General features: G+C 29.0%; 2 protein-coding genes across 2 annotated transcripts in view; one reads left to right on the top strand and one right to left on the bottom strand.

The window, feature by feature from the left end:
* The window catches only part of LOC116767211 (uncharacterized), a 65,449-nt gene that overhangs the window by 38,203 nt on the left and 10,263 nt on the right, over positions 1-16,983 (top strand). Inside the window, exon 3 of the mRNA XM_032657431.2 lies at positions 2,770-2,906. Coding sequence (XP_032513322.2) covers positions 2,770-2,906 — 137 coding nt within the window. The remainder of the gene's footprint in view (positions 1-2,769; positions 2,907-16,983) is intronic.
* Positions 12,523-16,007, bottom strand: LOC116767212 (uncharacterized). Its single transcript, XM_032657432.2, has 5 exons — positions 15,725-16,007; positions 15,409-15,642; positions 14,761-14,907; positions 14,389-14,525; positions 12,523-12,985 (listed from the first exon to the last, which is right to left on the bottom strand). The coding sequence occupies exons 1-5, from the start codon at positions 15,995-15,997 to the stop codon at positions 12,844-12,846; spliced, it is 933 nt and encodes a 310-aa protein (XP_032513323.2). The 5' UTR covers positions 15,998-16,007; the 3' UTR covers positions 12,523-12,843.

Raw genomic sequence — 16,983 nt, 5'->3', positions numbered from 1 at the left:
TACGATGATAAGTTATTGAAGCTGTCAGCAAATATGCCATTTTACTATGTATATTATTTTGTTTAAAGCAAGTTAACCACTAGCTGTTCCAAAAGTTTCGATAGTTTTATCATATCAATTGACATTATCATGTTGAAACAAAAGAACAGCCTTCTAAAAGCGTTATGTCAAAATCATCAGATTTTCCCAGCGAGCAACGAAATGCATCAACTGTAGGGCACTTCTGTTACCGAGTACTCGCTCCACAAACATGCATACCGATACAAAGCTGTCCCACTGGCCAAGTATCATACGCATTATTGCAATCAAAGAGAGAGCTTCTAGTAAAATGTCGGGTTTTCAAAGTAGTGCGCTATTGTTTTCCGAGCTTTGTTGTACGTGAATATTTTAGTTACGTGAACTTTATTGTTGCTATTCCGATTTATAGTTCGTCTGTTGCATGTTGAAGCTAGGAGGTTTCGGTAGCCAACGGCTTTTGTCAGTGATTTGTGACGTGAGCTCTGGTAGAACAGAATGGAAGTCTTACGAAAGTTTTTCTAGTTCAATACGTCGGCATGAAAGTAAACCCATGGTACGATATTCGTTCATGGACCGGTTTTCATTTATCATCAATGTACTCTAAAACACGTGGTGGTTATGATACTGATATAAGAAATTAAATTGTATAAAACAAACACTTCTTATGTATGTAGAACACAATTTATGTAATAATTGAAAAAATACGACGACTAAAAAAAGAATACTAAATTAAATTAAATTTTACATGCTTTCGTAAAATTAACTCAACATTTTGCGTTAAAAACGTTGCGTTGAAGTATAGTTGTAGCGTGATGAGAACGGTTGAAGTAATTGCGTGTGAACGCGGATTTATATTTATGAATAAATTAAGCGGACAGCTGTGCCTCTTCAGACTTTGCTGGTGAAATTTAATTGCAAAAACATAAATAATTTATGTACATGCTGTCACATTTGTTTTACCATGTCACATACATTTATTTTTATTTATACATATAGGTTTTCATTTCACTTTATAACATTTAAGATTAAATATCTTTGAGGTAGTTTAAAGAAGCCATGTAGCAATGTTAGAGAATTATAATGGTAATATTAAGGTATTAAATTATTGCTATAATTGATATTGATAAATATTTATTTCTATTAAAAGGCAGAGTAACATTTGTGGCTGAAATCGAAATGTCCTTGGGGTAGGTTTTTGATTTGGAAAAATTGAATCCTGTCTCATTTAACTCCTTGAAGACACAAATCTATGCGTTTGCCAATAAAACATTTAGTTTAGCATACCCCATTCAACAGTGTAGGACGGAGGGTGTATGAAATTGGGAACGATTTTGAATTTTACTGTCATTTGGAGAATAAGCCAAAATTTTCACAAGGCTTTTGATTTCTATGTCATCTGTACTATGAGAAAAGTTCTGAAGAATTGTTTGACTTCGGCCTGCATCACAATTCTCTGATCACACTCACCATAATGGGGTAGGATGGCATATATATCACATAGTTGCCTTTCACATGATGGATATGAAATAATCTTCTCCCTGAGATTTGGTAAAAGATCAGCATTGAAAAGTTTTAAAAATCATATTCACAAGTATTTTCTTCACCTTCAAAACCGACAACGTATTTGAAACCCTTGTGTTTCAGTTATACATGGGCTACCATAACCATTCACCATAAGGTGGGTCATTTTGCTGTTTGCCTTTTGTGGCAAGTAAAAGAATAAAATTTATTCTTTTAAAAAGTTATTACATTTAAGGAAACATTTATGATAAAGCAATCAAAATGAGAGAATTTCAGTAACCAAGTTCTTGTTCTGCTACCAAAATTAAACAAAATTTCTGTGTTCTTGTTGTAATAATTGTTTATTGTTTATCATGGCTATAAATAGCGCTAAAGAACAATAGAAATAATTTTTTACATATATTTTTAACGTTATATTTTAATTAAAAGGTTTTGTTATAGGCACTAAGTAGTAATAATTTTTTCACCATTGGTTTGACGAGGCCTTTGTCGTCGGGCATACTTAATACCTTCTAACAGATTTCAAACTAAAGTATGATTATTTAGTATACATTTACAAGACACATTTCTTATTATATTTTCAGAGAGTTACAATAAAATTATTACCCAGCGGTAGCTACTTACGAGAAAGCACTTGTGCAGAGATAAATCCTTAGCGTCTAAAAATATCTCACGTTGGTTTTGTCTCTCCTTGACCTAATTTTTCGTAACAATCCCGGAGAAAAGTATTTTTTATAACTAAAGTAATAAATTTCTTAAACACCTTCTAATAAAGTTTAAAGTTCTTTTAACCGGTAAATGTTTTATAAATTTTATACAGCAATATCAACTGGCTTTGAGTTGTTTTATTAACTGGAATAAGAATATTAAATTGAAAACTTTAAAATTAAATTAAAATACGACTAGCAAACGGTGATTTCATTAAACTTAATTCTGCTCGTAAAATGGTAGTGTACTTTAGGTTTCCCATCATGACTTGAAATTATTATGAAACTATATTACCATTTTCACATAAAAATCTAATCAAATATATGAAGCTTTGATCGATGCAATCATTGAATTTTGCTTTTTTCATATCGACTCCGCGCCATGATTGAAACATTGAAATCTTTTAAGTATCTTAGTGAAATAGAATTTTTGTGAAATCGCAATTAAGTAGATACATTACGCAAGTTAAGTGATAATATTTAATGTTTGTTTATGAATTAAAAGGAATGTTTTGATCCCTAGGTTGCAACAAAACATACTATGGAGATATCGGTAGAACATATGAACTGGAATTGCATCGTCCTAGAGAAGATCTGGTACCATATGTCTGCTTACTGACCATCACTGCTGCTGGAGGTGTGCACGGAGATCTTGTTCAGGTAATAAGCTGCAAAGGTCCGCATGTTCGTTGTTTCCTATATACAACATATTATATATACCTACTAATCTTACCTGCTCCGTATCAAAGGTATAAAATGAATGACAATATACCTTGAAATTTCATGGATATTGCCGTTAAAGAAATCAATTGTCTAAACTTACATACGTCATTAGTATTTCCAAAATAAAAGAAAAACTAAAAATCTGGTATGGACTTAATTACTATTATGAGAAAATTTAAAAATAAAAATTTGTAGCATAATTAATTATTGCCTCTAGAATGTTAAATAAAATCGTTCTCAACATAAAAACAGGTGCTCTTTAATTCATGAAACCTTGACATTACTCGAGATTCAACCTCGAGCTTGGTTTGCGAGCTCGTTTTATAAAACTGCACCTTTTTTTTATTTCCACTCGTGTTTAAAAATAAATACAATATTTTTCAAGTTTTCAATGTTAAAACAATACGACACGTTTTTGTTGTATTTTATTAATTTGAAACTATTAGTTTGGCATTAAAATTAGATGTCTTCAAACAAAATATTTTATTTACGTGTAATGTGCAATTTAACGATTAATTTATTTATTTCATCCAATTTCTGTTTATTGGTTTAGAAATATCTTAAAACGTTTCAATACCTACAGAGTACAGATCCCAAAAATCCAGCAAAGATTTATTGGTAATGATTTCTTTGTCGTTATTAATTATAAATATATACATGTATGTATCGACTGTGAATAATAAAACAACAATGATGACGAACATACAAAATGATTCGACAAAAATACCGATAAAGGTAAATCGAATTCGGACGGAAGAATGTCTGAAAAACATAAAATTGAAAAGACACAAATATATTAATACGTTAATTTTTTACAAAACCATGAATAAGATATTATATAATTCAACACTGCCGCTACTTATCAAGTAATTCAAAACTATAATATAGATACTTTTATAAAGGTCATATAACCTTTCTCATATAAAAACCCCGCAACGAGATAATCGAACGTCTAAATTGCTAACAAATCATATTGTAGGAGGGCTTAGTGATGTAGAAATAACGAGTAGGTATATAGACCAATTCAGGTCTTTCGAGAAAATTCAATACTGTCGTTATTCTGGTTGGAATAATTTTATAGTTTTAACATAGTATTGCTAGTAATATCACTCTGTAATGTACTTCAATTACCTATAATAAACCTAAACTAACCCTTAAAACTTTACTGTTAATATGAAAATCCCTGTATCAACGAAAAAATATATAATTAATTGGTTTTCTAAATAGTTTCAATATTTGCTTATTATTGACTTTTGTTTTTCTTTATTAAATATGTACTCAATTTTTTATTGTATACTTTTACAGTATGCCTAAGGTACTTGCTGATTTCGTTAAAAAAATACGCCTTGATATAATTTAATACAACAATGTAAGATAACGTGGTGTAGGAAGATAGGCCTGTTTTAAAGTGTTTTGTAAGACGTCGGCTCTCACCAGCCATTTACGAATGCAAGCGTTGTCAGGCAAGCCTGAGCGTATTTTAATTTCCAGGCCCGTCTTCCATTCACTGCTATGATAACAGACCTTTTCAGCCCTTTAAGCCTCACAATTATGAGGTCACTTCACCTGCGTTTAACATTTAGAGTTCACTGTTGAATGGGAAAAATCGAGGCTTTTGTAATACATTTTTTGCTTAAAAACATTTCAGCTAAAATGTTTGTCGCAATTTAATTTCACGGGGGTGATAAATATGTTTATGCTGAGTTTTTATAGTTATTTTTATGATTATCGTGGAATTTTGTTGAGGTTAAAGTAATAACTGTTAATGTAAAGCATTAGTTGTGTAATTGATATAAAGCGTGAGATAATTGCATTTTTGTACTGTTATGCACATATTTAAATTTACTTATTACATATTTTGATTTCTCGGCATGTTACTGTGTCGGGAAATCAGACTATCTAACACTCACACATACTCAACATTTACTTCGGTATGGCCAAAGATGGTAAAGGATAAGTTTACTATGCAAAACTGTTATTTATTACCACCCACAATAAAAAACCTATAGTTTTTAGTAATAAAAAAGTAAAATTTTGTGTTATTAAAAAAAAACTTTCGCTCCCAATCCGTCGATTAAGTTTTATACTAGATAGAGTCTACTAATATTGCAATCAGCTTTCTTTTCGCGAGTTTCATAAGTTGTCAATTTTATTTATTTCAATATATATAGATATATGCTTTAATTCATCTATAAATGTTAAAATACTTTCATAATTCACTGAATAAACCTGTAATAATTCTAAAGAACACTTTAACCCGTGGTTAGTTTTATATTTAATTTACGTAGTTTATATTATAGGGTTATACAAACACAGGAAGGGTCTACATTTACGCTGTTAAAAATATAACGTGTCAGTATTGGTGTAATTAACTTCTCGAGTAAACTAATAAAGGCCATTGTCAATAAGTAATTGAGTCGAAAAAAAATAAACGTCCCTTTGATGTTGGAATACGGATAGGGCGGATATTTATGGACATGTGACAAATGAAGCCGACGGAGGTTATTGAAAACGATCCTCCGTCAGAATACCATTGAGGGTTATATTTATTATGCAAAAATATAACATAAAAAGGTTCCTTTAGTGTTTGATATCACGATTGTTATTGATATGGCTATATGAAATACGAAAGCTTTTCATTTCCTCTCCCTTTTGAAGTCATTACGATGAATTAAATAAGTGATGGAAGAAAACAATTCTAAAGAGCTCTTAAATAAAGCGACACGTCACTTCTAGTTCATTAGTTATTCTACGCTAATTTCACTACACCATTTAAAACGACGCCTTCTAATTTGAAAGTTATTAGACGGACTTTTACTATGTTTTTTAATAAGAACTTAGAGGCTTAAAATTATTACATAGGCGAATCGATATATCTTATTGTAAGCCAAAATTTCAATTGTACTAAGCATAGTGAGTTTTGGGAAAAACAATTATCACAATTTGCTGTGTTATTGACAATAACTAATGAATAAAATGTGTAGAAATTTAAATAGTTTGCTCATATTTCTTATGGGTCTTATATGCAAGCAGATATATCTTGGCAGTATCATCTCCTTAAGGATTTGATGTTGTAAAGAAATCTATAAAGTATATAGAACTTTTTAAGTCTATCGAACATTACTTACTTCGAAATGTCTATCAAAACATATTTATTTTTAATATAAATGTCTAGCGAGGACTTCTTTTAAAGTTTATTACCTTGAAAACGTTGTACGTTGGTTTGTTTGTATGTTTGTTTTCATTATATAACAAAGCTTACAAGCGAAACAAAAAGTTAATCTCTGTCTTCACAGCAATCGAACCTCACCGTAATATGTTAAACTGTCGTCATTTAGTTTTAGTTAAATATAGAGCGGTATAGAAGTTAACTTATTACATTATTGAGACGGGCTTTAATTGACAGTTAGCGTGATTTTTAAATTACAAACAGTTTTTATTTGTAATATTACTTGAAGTGATTGTGATAATCTTGTATTATTATTTATATATGGTTGCTTATAGTATGTAAGGCGTAATTTTTAAAAAGCAATAAGTAAATAAATATAAGGAATTATATTATTTTTATTGAAGTACGTCAACCTCTGGAGGACGATAAATTAAAAATATTCGATATACCTAATCTTAATAAATAGTCGAACAAGTGAATCAATTCTATTTCTGTATACTACATTTTAGCTCACCTTCTCATTTCCTCTAGGGAACTAACAGTGTTGTGGAAGTTACTATGTAAAACGTAGCTAACTAACAAGTCACTGATCCAAATTTCAGTAATGTTATTAGTTCTGGAAGTTTTCATTTTGAATTGCATATAATTATAATTTGAGGAATAGAAAATTTTTGTCTTTTAATTTAATCAAATTCGACGTATTTGTTGCAATTAAAACATGGATGAGAAGTAGTTATAACAAAAGTAAAATATATTTGTTTACTAATAAAAAACTTCCATCACAATAACATTAACAAAATGAAAAACACTTCATTAAAGGGACGCACTAAAAGGCAGCAAATTCAACTTACAAACGCTTTTCAGTTGCCTTTACCCGTACAAATGCTGCCACTCAAATCCATTAGTTTACAACAAATTAACATTTAAGTACTACTTGAAACATTTTAATCAAATTAACGCGTTTATATTAATAAAAATTTTATGATGATAATATAGAAATAGTGTCGTGCTAAACTAATCTCAACATTATTGTGTCAAATTTCAGAAATTCGCAACATTTTGGTCGGAAAAAGCATCTATGCACATAAAAATACATCTAAAGATTTTTAATCCAAATAATAGAATTTAAAAAACGATCTCAAAATAAAATATAAAAAATTATTGATGGATAACAAATGAAATTCTAAATTTTAAAAAATACATATGTATCTAAAATTATATTCGATGTCAGACTAGAAAAAATTTATGTTTTAAAAATGAACTTTAACTTTACGTGTTAAAGTATATTTTAAAAAGAGCTCAACTACTTCACTATTAAATACGTTCATTGAAATTATCTGTTTCAGTTACTGAAATCTATAACGCCATTAAGATTGATTGATATCAATAGGTTACACGGGTTTTCGTATCTCATTCAACTATGAAAGCTATTATAATATCCTTGAAAATATATATATTTTTTAATTCGCAACATAATTTTTTCATCCTTTATTTATCTTTACAATTCTAGAGGAACTATTTAAATCTTTAAATGTAAAGAACATTTGAACTGAATGGAATTCCATTCTAGAGCTTAACAATTTTAATCGTTTTTGTTTTTAATTCGTGTCTTTGTTAACTTTTTATATTCATTTATAGTTTTGAGTAAAGTGGACATGTATTTAATATAAACGGGGCATAACTTAAAACTTCATCAAAATTTCCTACTTTTATTCGTCCATTTATATTACTTATATAAAGTACCATATTATTAAACTAATTGTATGAGTGAGCATACTGAAACGGTCTCCGGATTTGATTTCTCCAGTAATCTTAATTATAGGAGGAACGTTTGTATCGGAGCGGCGCTAAGCAACGCCTGCATTGCCGTGTCCCAAATCTAACTCTAGAATGTGAATTACTGGGATTTTAAGCACAACGACTATTGTTGCATTTCAGTTAACTAAATGTAGATTAGCCTAAAACCTGCTGCCGTTGAAGTTTTGCAGCTTAGTAAATTTACCAGAATGAAAAATGAAATTTACCATAATGAAAAATTATGCAGTAAAAATATATTTTAATTAATAAATAGAATGATGAGTTAATTCAATTATAGAAATATAACAATAATAGTTTCTCTCTGCCGCGATGAGGTAGTATGAACAAAGCCTTCATAATTTTTTTCTGCGTAAAGAATAGATCGTTAAAAATATATAAAGTTTCCCCTTTGTCATAATAACAGGCTCAAGTTATTGAATAAAATGAAGAATTTAATTATTTTAATACTATTTCGCCTGTCATAATAAAGTTTAATCCACACATTTTTTTTATGATTTTAATTGACCTTCAGAGTCCATGATTCCTATTAAGTGGTAAGTTAGACTATTACACTTAATTGATAACCAAAATGGTCTGCACAAAGTCCATTAGCTTTATAAATTTCTGGGGTGAATTTAATCTGATTTCTGGCAAATTGAAATGCATTTCATCATTCGTAGCATAATTTTGTATTTATTGTATGACATATATAAATTGCGGCTTTACCCTGTTCGTCAAAATTGATTACAATTCCTTAACAAATTGAATCAATACAAAACCATTCTGACAAACATTAGTCATCTTAATCTATATAGATTAGATTGCGAACGAATTTTAAACAACAGGAATAATTTAGAGAAGTATTGTGCATCAGATATGATCAGTTATAAGACACTGGCAACGAACTTGGGTGTATATTTAATTGCTGAATTAACAATATCGTCATAACTGCTCTACCCTAACTATATCACAAAGTTTACTTTGCTAAGTTCAGATCTAAGTTTGTTTAAAACAATCATATTGAATTAAAAACTTTGCCAAGAACTTAAGTACCAGTAATAAGATGTTATAAGTTCACAAGTATGATGCATGTGCCTGGAGCGAAAATATATTTTCTATATTAGCAGCGCCATCTAGTAACCAAATAAAGTAATAATTTTGTAAAAAACTGTTGAAGTTATGATTACTTTCTTATACATTCAAATTATCCGTCTTTGATAATAATTTTTGTAATGGACTGAAGGATCTTTGGCGTTAATTATCCAGTTATATCTCAGAGACGATTACTATTGACTATAATATTATCAGAGGTTAAGAAAAGTCGACTATTATATAGAAAATTAATTTACAAGCAAAACATTTATTTTAATCAGTGAACATTCTTCGTTAGTTTTCATTACAGTGAGAATATACGAGTCAAAATAAATAAGACAATACCGAATGTATTGCGCTAATGTATATATGTACAACAACTTTCACATATGACTCACTGTTCCATTAAAATGCCAGTAATCACCTGGTAACATGTTTTGTGAAAGGCCTTTAAAATTTTTTAAAGCAGAATTTAAAAATTTCCTTCGAATTTTATTCCTAAGGAGAAAAATTAATTATTTATATGCGAAGGTGCAAAGTACACAAGGTTTTTTTATCTATATTCTAAAGAATAACATTCAGATTCATAAATTAACCACGGCTAATAACCTCTTTGTCACTGCTACTACAATAATTCTTTAAAATATTTCATAAAATGGCAATTGGATTTAGCGGAATTAGAGAGATAAAATATAATGAAAACATTTTTATCTAATTTGTAGAGATAACGACTTTAAAACTTCTCTGTACGAGATAGTATTGATATCTCGCTAATACATTACGTTTATTCATGTTGATTATGAAAATATACAAATATAAACATAACAACTTCTACGTATTTGGCTGTAAAAGGTTTGAGATTATACACAGAAATGGTCCATATAAAGTCTTCTTAATTAATATTTTCGCGAAATGAGTTTAATCTGGCTAGAACCAGGAATTAAGAAAAAGTTCATAATTTAGTCAGGGCTTTGTAAATTTTTGAGGTTATTAAATTTTTTATATATTTCATATTCCAATCTCATATGACAAAGATAAAAGTATCTTAGCTGTGTATTCATTTACGACGTCAATTGTGCGATTACGAATGCAGTAACTATAAACGAGATTTATTACGTCATACAGGCTAAGGGGAAATGCAATTACTTCTTAATTTACGAACTATGGTGTGAAAGACATTTATTCTTTTATTCAATCAACTTTCCTGTTCCATGAATGCATTGTCAATTACAATAAAAGGTTTTATATAACTCCTGTTGAGTTGGTATTATTAAAAATTTCATTTGGTCCAGTTGGTATTATAAATTTTTTTTTATTGATATTTGGAAAATATGGTTTCATACGATAATATTTTACTTACCAGCCACAAGTGTTAGTCATAAATTACTTTCATCATGTCGTTTTAATCATCCCCGTTTCTAAAACTTATATTGTTAAAAAATATTTTAAATATAAAACCAATTCAATAGTAATTAATTTCTTACATGAACACAACACACAGCAGTGGCAGTAATTCTTAACTTTCATCAGCTAATGTTCTGCAGTGTTATAATTCCCGTGTGTTTTAACAAACAACATTGAAGCTGTGCTTTTTAAACAGGTCAACCGTGGCGGTCCGGTGCTTAAAAAATATGCATGCTTTTTGTATAATAAATTAGCGGAAACAGTTTTTAATCGAAATATTTCTTTTTGTATATATTATATATTATACATATTTTATTTTATTAACATACTTAAGTTATTCAAGTTGTTAGAAAGTATATCATTTACTATATGGATATAGCATTAGATTATCTAAAGGATTAAATATCATGAAATCTATTAACAGATCTCCGAAACACAAACTGAAACTATAAAATTCTATAAATTGTCGAAATATTAAAGTTATTTTGTTTTAAATAAACAACCCTATATTATCAAATAATCTACATACGAGTACAATAATATTTTACAGGAGCCAACTTATCACCTGACAGCTAAAGTTAAGATAACTTAATGTCTTATTTTATTTTGTTTTACATTTTTGTAATTTACATTTATTATTTGCTGTGAATAAAAATGTACTCTATTTTTATTATCATTTTGAAAAACAGTCTGGTAATGTGCTTATATCGGAAATCAGTTCCCCTTTTTACAAGGAGCCAGAGTTAAAAAAGTTTGAAAGCTACAAGCTATAGATAAGAAAAGCATAAAAAACCATTATATTTATCTCTGCTCCCGCTTTTATCTTTACAATTACTTGAACATCAATTGTCGATTTTTTGCTGTTGGCGGCAGTTCAGTGAATAACGAATGTTGTTGCCACACCTATTTTTGCACGTCCGAAGGAGTAAATTTATTTTCTTAGAGGCATAGACTTTTGTAGAAAATAAATAGTTTTTAGTGTTGTAACGCTGTTCTATTTTAAAGGTATTTTTTAATTTTAGTTGTAGAGCGATTCATAGTTATATTTGAGAAAAATTTGATGCCTACATTCTTTTTACGGGCGTTGTGCCGCGACAAGCACTTTAATTTTTTTTGTTTTGAATAATATTTTTCAATCGAAAATGATAACATTTTTCCACTAAATAACTTGCAGTCCGTTTGTATAAGCGATATATGTGATACATATAACGCACGATACTGCGCGTTTAATACACCATGCTTATGTATGACAAACAACTATTTGTATTAAAAGTGGGTATTGATTGTATTTTAATGTCTTGTCACACATTTCAAGGATAATTAATCAAAAGGGGTCTAGAATCGGAGTTGATTGTTAAAGTATAGGCTTAATTCATAGGAAGGAATGAATATAAAAAGCAGAGTGGAATTTTTAGAGATATTTGTAACTAAACACCTGATATAATATTCATAGAAGAATTTTTAACATACGATTCTTACTTAAAGTAATGAAAACTAGATGTCGACCTAAATAACGGATTGTAGCAGAACAAGACACTTAGAACAGCCCAGCCCATTAACACAAGCAAAAAACCAATTCCCCGTGAAAAATCGAAATTAAAAAGTTTTCAAAAGAAGATATAATATTATTATCGAAGAAACTCAATTGTTTTTCCTTTCAACGAAAAACATGTTTTCTGATATTGTTACCCGAAACATAAAAAAGATGCTTACGAATCAATAACAGTCACCATTAAAGTTGTTCGCAAATTGATATTGTGATATCAGCGGCTCGTTGATGACGTCATCCCGCTTTCAGCCAATGTAAAATACAGAATTGGATATATTTTTGTTTGAACACTTTTATTAATATTCGTTATTGAAAGCGCTGTTGAAATTATTTCTCTGTCTTTTATATAATTTTACATTTTGGGTGGAGGCATTTGACTGACGTTTCTATTAATTTAAAGGCTAAAGTAAAACACGATAATTTAAGGTAAATTAAATTTAACATCAAATGTTTTATATTTTTGTATATCAAAGTAAATAAAAAAAATAACTTTGAAAATACTAATTTAAAGAATGTACAGTCTTTTCATTAATCTCTCTGACGATACCCAATTCCTACAAAGTGAAAGTCATTTACTGTCAGAAACTTTCAGTCCGTTCAGAGTTGCGCAGACCAAAATTATATTATACAAGACTTCCCCAACTTTAATAAATAATATCGGTTCTGAACATCCATATTTTTTGACTTCTTCATCACCTACACAACAATGACCATTTCCCAATCAAGGGTATCACTTTTTAGAGATCAAAATGCAAATGTAATTATTTTTTTTTATTAAAGTATTTTGAGTGAATCTTGATATTTTATATATAAATAGCACTTTTCCATTTATTGCATATAAAATATTCCGTACGAAAATATTTTTAGACCGTATTTATATCAGGAACGTCGAATCCCTTTACGTCCGTTACTTCGAAAGGTGGTTTGTCATTGACAATTATCCAGGTGGAGCCGCTCTCGGCCCGAGTTATGACGTCAATTACACCGGTTACAGCTGATGTTACCCTGGAAATTAACGTTATCCTTTCAATTACTTATAATTTTACTGAACTAAATGTGACAAAAACCATCATATTTTTATATTAATAAAAAAATTAACATAACTATATTCAATCTTTTAAAAAAATCTAAATTTTAAACTGCTAATCCTTATATAAAATGTAGTACAGTATACATTTTAAGCCATGTGTTCTACCCACTCATGTTCGTGCTCCCTCTAGGGAATTAAATAAAAAATATTTTGTATATTTTATAGAAAAAAGAAACATCCATCAAGAGTAACATGTAATAATACGTAATCCTTTTTAAAATACCAAATAAATGTAAGGGTATAAGAGAACATAAAATTTTTTTACGTCCATGTACAGAAATAAAATTTTAACAAAATAATTGTTAACATTATGGTTTTTATGTCTTGAACATTTAATTAAACACACGTTGGTTGTTACATTCATAATTATGGCTATAAATAAAATAGGTAAGTTATTTTCAATCACGCTCAGTTTCATTGGCAAGTGTTTACAAACTATAAATAAAATTTATAGTTTTATAAGGCAAAGAACATTTAAATGATAAGTTGCCATAACCAAAAATACATAACTATGTTTGCGCGGCGAGCCATAAAATATCAACATCCAATTTTATTCGAAGATAGCAACTAGCGAGAAAACTGATATATAAGTAAATCTCACTATGATGGAACCTCGTATTTTATGCTAACGTCGTATACACCCTTTGGCATATTACAAGCGAATTTAATTTCGCAAATGTGACTGCCATAAAGTATGGAAATAGGAACATTTCGTGAGCTGAAACATTCTAGTCACCTATGTCATTCATCAAAGCTTCCATTAGGGACTGAACCCATAGCTTCTATACCTATCAATAGCTTTTAATTGCCACTCTAAAGTTTAATATTATTGTTTATTTATTTATTGAAAATTTATTTAATAATTATTTTTGTAATAAAAATCTGTTGGAAAATTATATAGATAAAGTTATAATATGAAAAGAACATACTATATCGTAACACAATATAACACTCGTAAGACTTTTTTAATTTAATTACACTAAAGGAAAATGTCTTGAATTAACCAGACCTTTTTTTTAGATTAAACGATTGAATTACCTTTTTTATTTCTATTTAAAAAAAATACTATTTTTATTTCTAACCATAAATTTTCCAACTTTACTGATTGCTTGGCACCACATCCAACATACACTTATTTACTTATTTTAAAATAGCAGACTTTGTGAAATATAAAAGCATTATAAGTAGTTGGGACCAATATCGGATTTATGGCTATTCAGACAACAACTGAGTTGTTGTCAAATATTAAAGAAATGAACGTAATAAATAATTTTACTTTGTATAGAAAAAATGTGTACACAAGTTTTACTTTTTTTACCTCTGAGTCTCAAAAATGTCTCCGCTTAAGTTATTCTGATTTTCTATGTAATTGGATATATGCAAGAGTGCTGTATCAGTCGGCCCCAAAAAAGCTGTGATTATACGGACTTTTGTCTTTGAAAATGGTTCTCGATTCTGAAAGTGTATATAGGTATAAATCATTTGTATTATGTGTATTTCAAAAGAAAATATTCTGATAATTTGTCTAAAAAATCATCTAACGCTTTAACAAAAGGGAGACTAAATCTACTAGGAACCCATTAAATAAATAATTACAAGTCTAGGTTCAAATTTTTAGATCAATCGTTATGCGATTCGTTACTTGTTAATTTTAAAGCAAATATACTTTAAATTTTAGAAGTATACTAACCTCAACCTCCTTACTTAGTTCTAATAAGATATTATTGCGTTGAGTTAAGCCCAAAAATGACGATAGATTTAATATAACACCGCCACTGCCCGATTTATCTGCACGCATTTCCTCCAAAGCATTAAACGTACTTGCAATCACCGTATTCTATAAAAAAAACAGTTTTATTTCTTATAAACATTGCATTCAGAAATAGTGTTCGTAATAAAACAATGAAAATACTAATATATTTAATATATCTTGTATCATTATCACAACAAAAATGACATGTACTGTAATTCCACCTGCAGACAATATGGAGGAAAATGTAACAAGGGTCAAAATTCAATATGGAGGGCGGTTGTCATATAAATTTGCCACCAAATGTATAAGGTCGTACTGTTATTGCCTTCACACGTTTCATAGGCCTCCTTGTATTGTTCAATTTCTCTTTCAAAAATACAAATAGAAAAGATGATTATAACGGTTGACTTGAAAATAAAATTATTGGAAAATTCTTCATCCTTTATGGCAAAAATCGATTATATTCTTCTTTAAATTTTCATACAATGCACCGATATATTAAAAGACAGTACATATGACATGAATAACAATTAACTGTAAGATTGTATATGTTCCTAAAAAAATCAGAAGAATTATTCTACTCACATAACTCGCATCAATCATCTTTTCCAAGTTGTCATTATTAGCTACCATCACGTTGTTTATTACAGCATCGATTCTTCTATATTTCTCTAATACCTGATTGTATGCACTTAAAAGTTGTTCTTCGTCAGTTATGTCACATTTTATGAACTTTGCTTTTAGGCCACCGTATTGGTTCAATAGTTCTCTCTCAAGAACCTCCCCTTCACGCTCCAATACATCTAAGAAAACGACGTACTGTAATGTCAAATATCGATTGAATTTATTTCACAATACCACTAATAGAAAACTCGAGATATCAAAATAATTATACACCTACCATAGCATTATGTGAAACCAAATATCGTATTAAGCCTGCTCCAATACCAATTACACCGCCCGCGACCAGAACCACTTTCCCTTCAATAGAATAACTCACGTCTTCCATTGTGCCCATATTATACACATAACACGGTTTTTCTAATGCGGCAAATAAATCCAACATAAAATATAAGCGCTTTGTGATGACATTTTTATCAACACTATTGTGATATGAAGTTATCAGTCGATAAGAGAGTTCGGTCAATGATTCGTTATTTGATGTATCTTTCATTTGAGCATTTTCGGTTTGTTGATTATTGTTTATTATATTTGCTCAATTTATCTGTTATAATGACACATTCGAGTGAAATAAAAAAGGATATATAATAAACTAAAATATATATATATATATAGTCATATAATTAGTTTTAGCTATAGGAGATTTTTATTAAATTGCGCAACAACCGTATTCGGTTTTAAAGATTTTTTAAAAAGGCAATAGAATATTTAAGAAATGACACTTCGCTTAAAATTAAAATTCATTGAGATTTGCAACGTGTTCCTTAAAACATTTCTAACCGCGGGCAATCTCCTTCACTTTAAGTGGTTTCGGAATTCTTTACTTTTGTTTAAGGATATTTCAGGATCATTTTCAATAACGTAGCCTTATTAATGTATATCGCGACCTTTTTTCCCGTGAAAAAATATTTTAATTAATTCGAAATATTCTTTGATGTCACAGCCTCCCATCTCATTATTAGTCCGACTGTCTGATTACTTTAAATTTATAGTGAAATGGTGATATTGATCATTAATTATCAGCGATTAATTGTAAAATAAAAAAAAAAAACCTACAATATAAAATTCGTAATAGCGTTTCAAATAAGATCATTAACAATGATATTAATGAAAATATTTATCTATTTATATTTTTAATGTCCAGCAATTCGTTTTCTCTTACTATGGCATAACACTAGTATTATTTATATTACATTTGTTATAGATTTTTTTTTTACAATACTTTGAAACAATAATTTTAATTTTAATTGTTACGTTGAAGTAAATAAGGAAAGATTATTACTAATATATATATTTGAATAATATTGTTGTCTTTCCAAATAGTAAAATGGGTTATCTGTCAATAATTAATGGCTTATATCACTACTAATGATTCCAGCTATGTATCTTTTTGTTTTGTTAATTAATTAATTTATTGTTTGTGTAAGAGCACTCTTAGTGAAATAAGTATATATTCTTTGATAATTATCTCATAGTTTT

Source organism: Danaus plexippus, assembly GCF_018135715.1.
Source record: "Danaus plexippus chromosome 9 unlocalized genomic scaffold, MEX_DaPlex mxdp_26, whole genome shotgun sequence".
NCBI classification, from domain to species: Eukaryota; Metazoa; Arthropoda; class Insecta; order Lepidoptera; family Nymphalidae; genus Danaus; species Danaus plexippus.
The sequence above is the reverse complement of the archived record's forward strand: the minus strand, read 5'-3'. Positions and strand labels throughout refer to the sequence as shown.

Excerpts from the sequence above, each read along its gene's own strand:
- LOC116767212 (XM_032657432.2), bottom strand. The coding sequence starts at position 15,997 with ATGAAAGATACATCAAATAACGAATCATTGACCGAACTCTCTTATCGA. Across the intron at positions 14,908-15,408 it reads AGATGATTGATGCGAGTTAT|AATACGGTGATTGCAAGTAC; the intron begins GTGAGTAGAATA and ends TTTTTTTTATAG. Across the intron at positions 12,986-14,388 it reads GACATTTTTGAGACTCAGAG|GGTAACATCAGCTGTAACCG; the intron begins GTAAAAAAAGTA and ends GTTAATTTCCAG.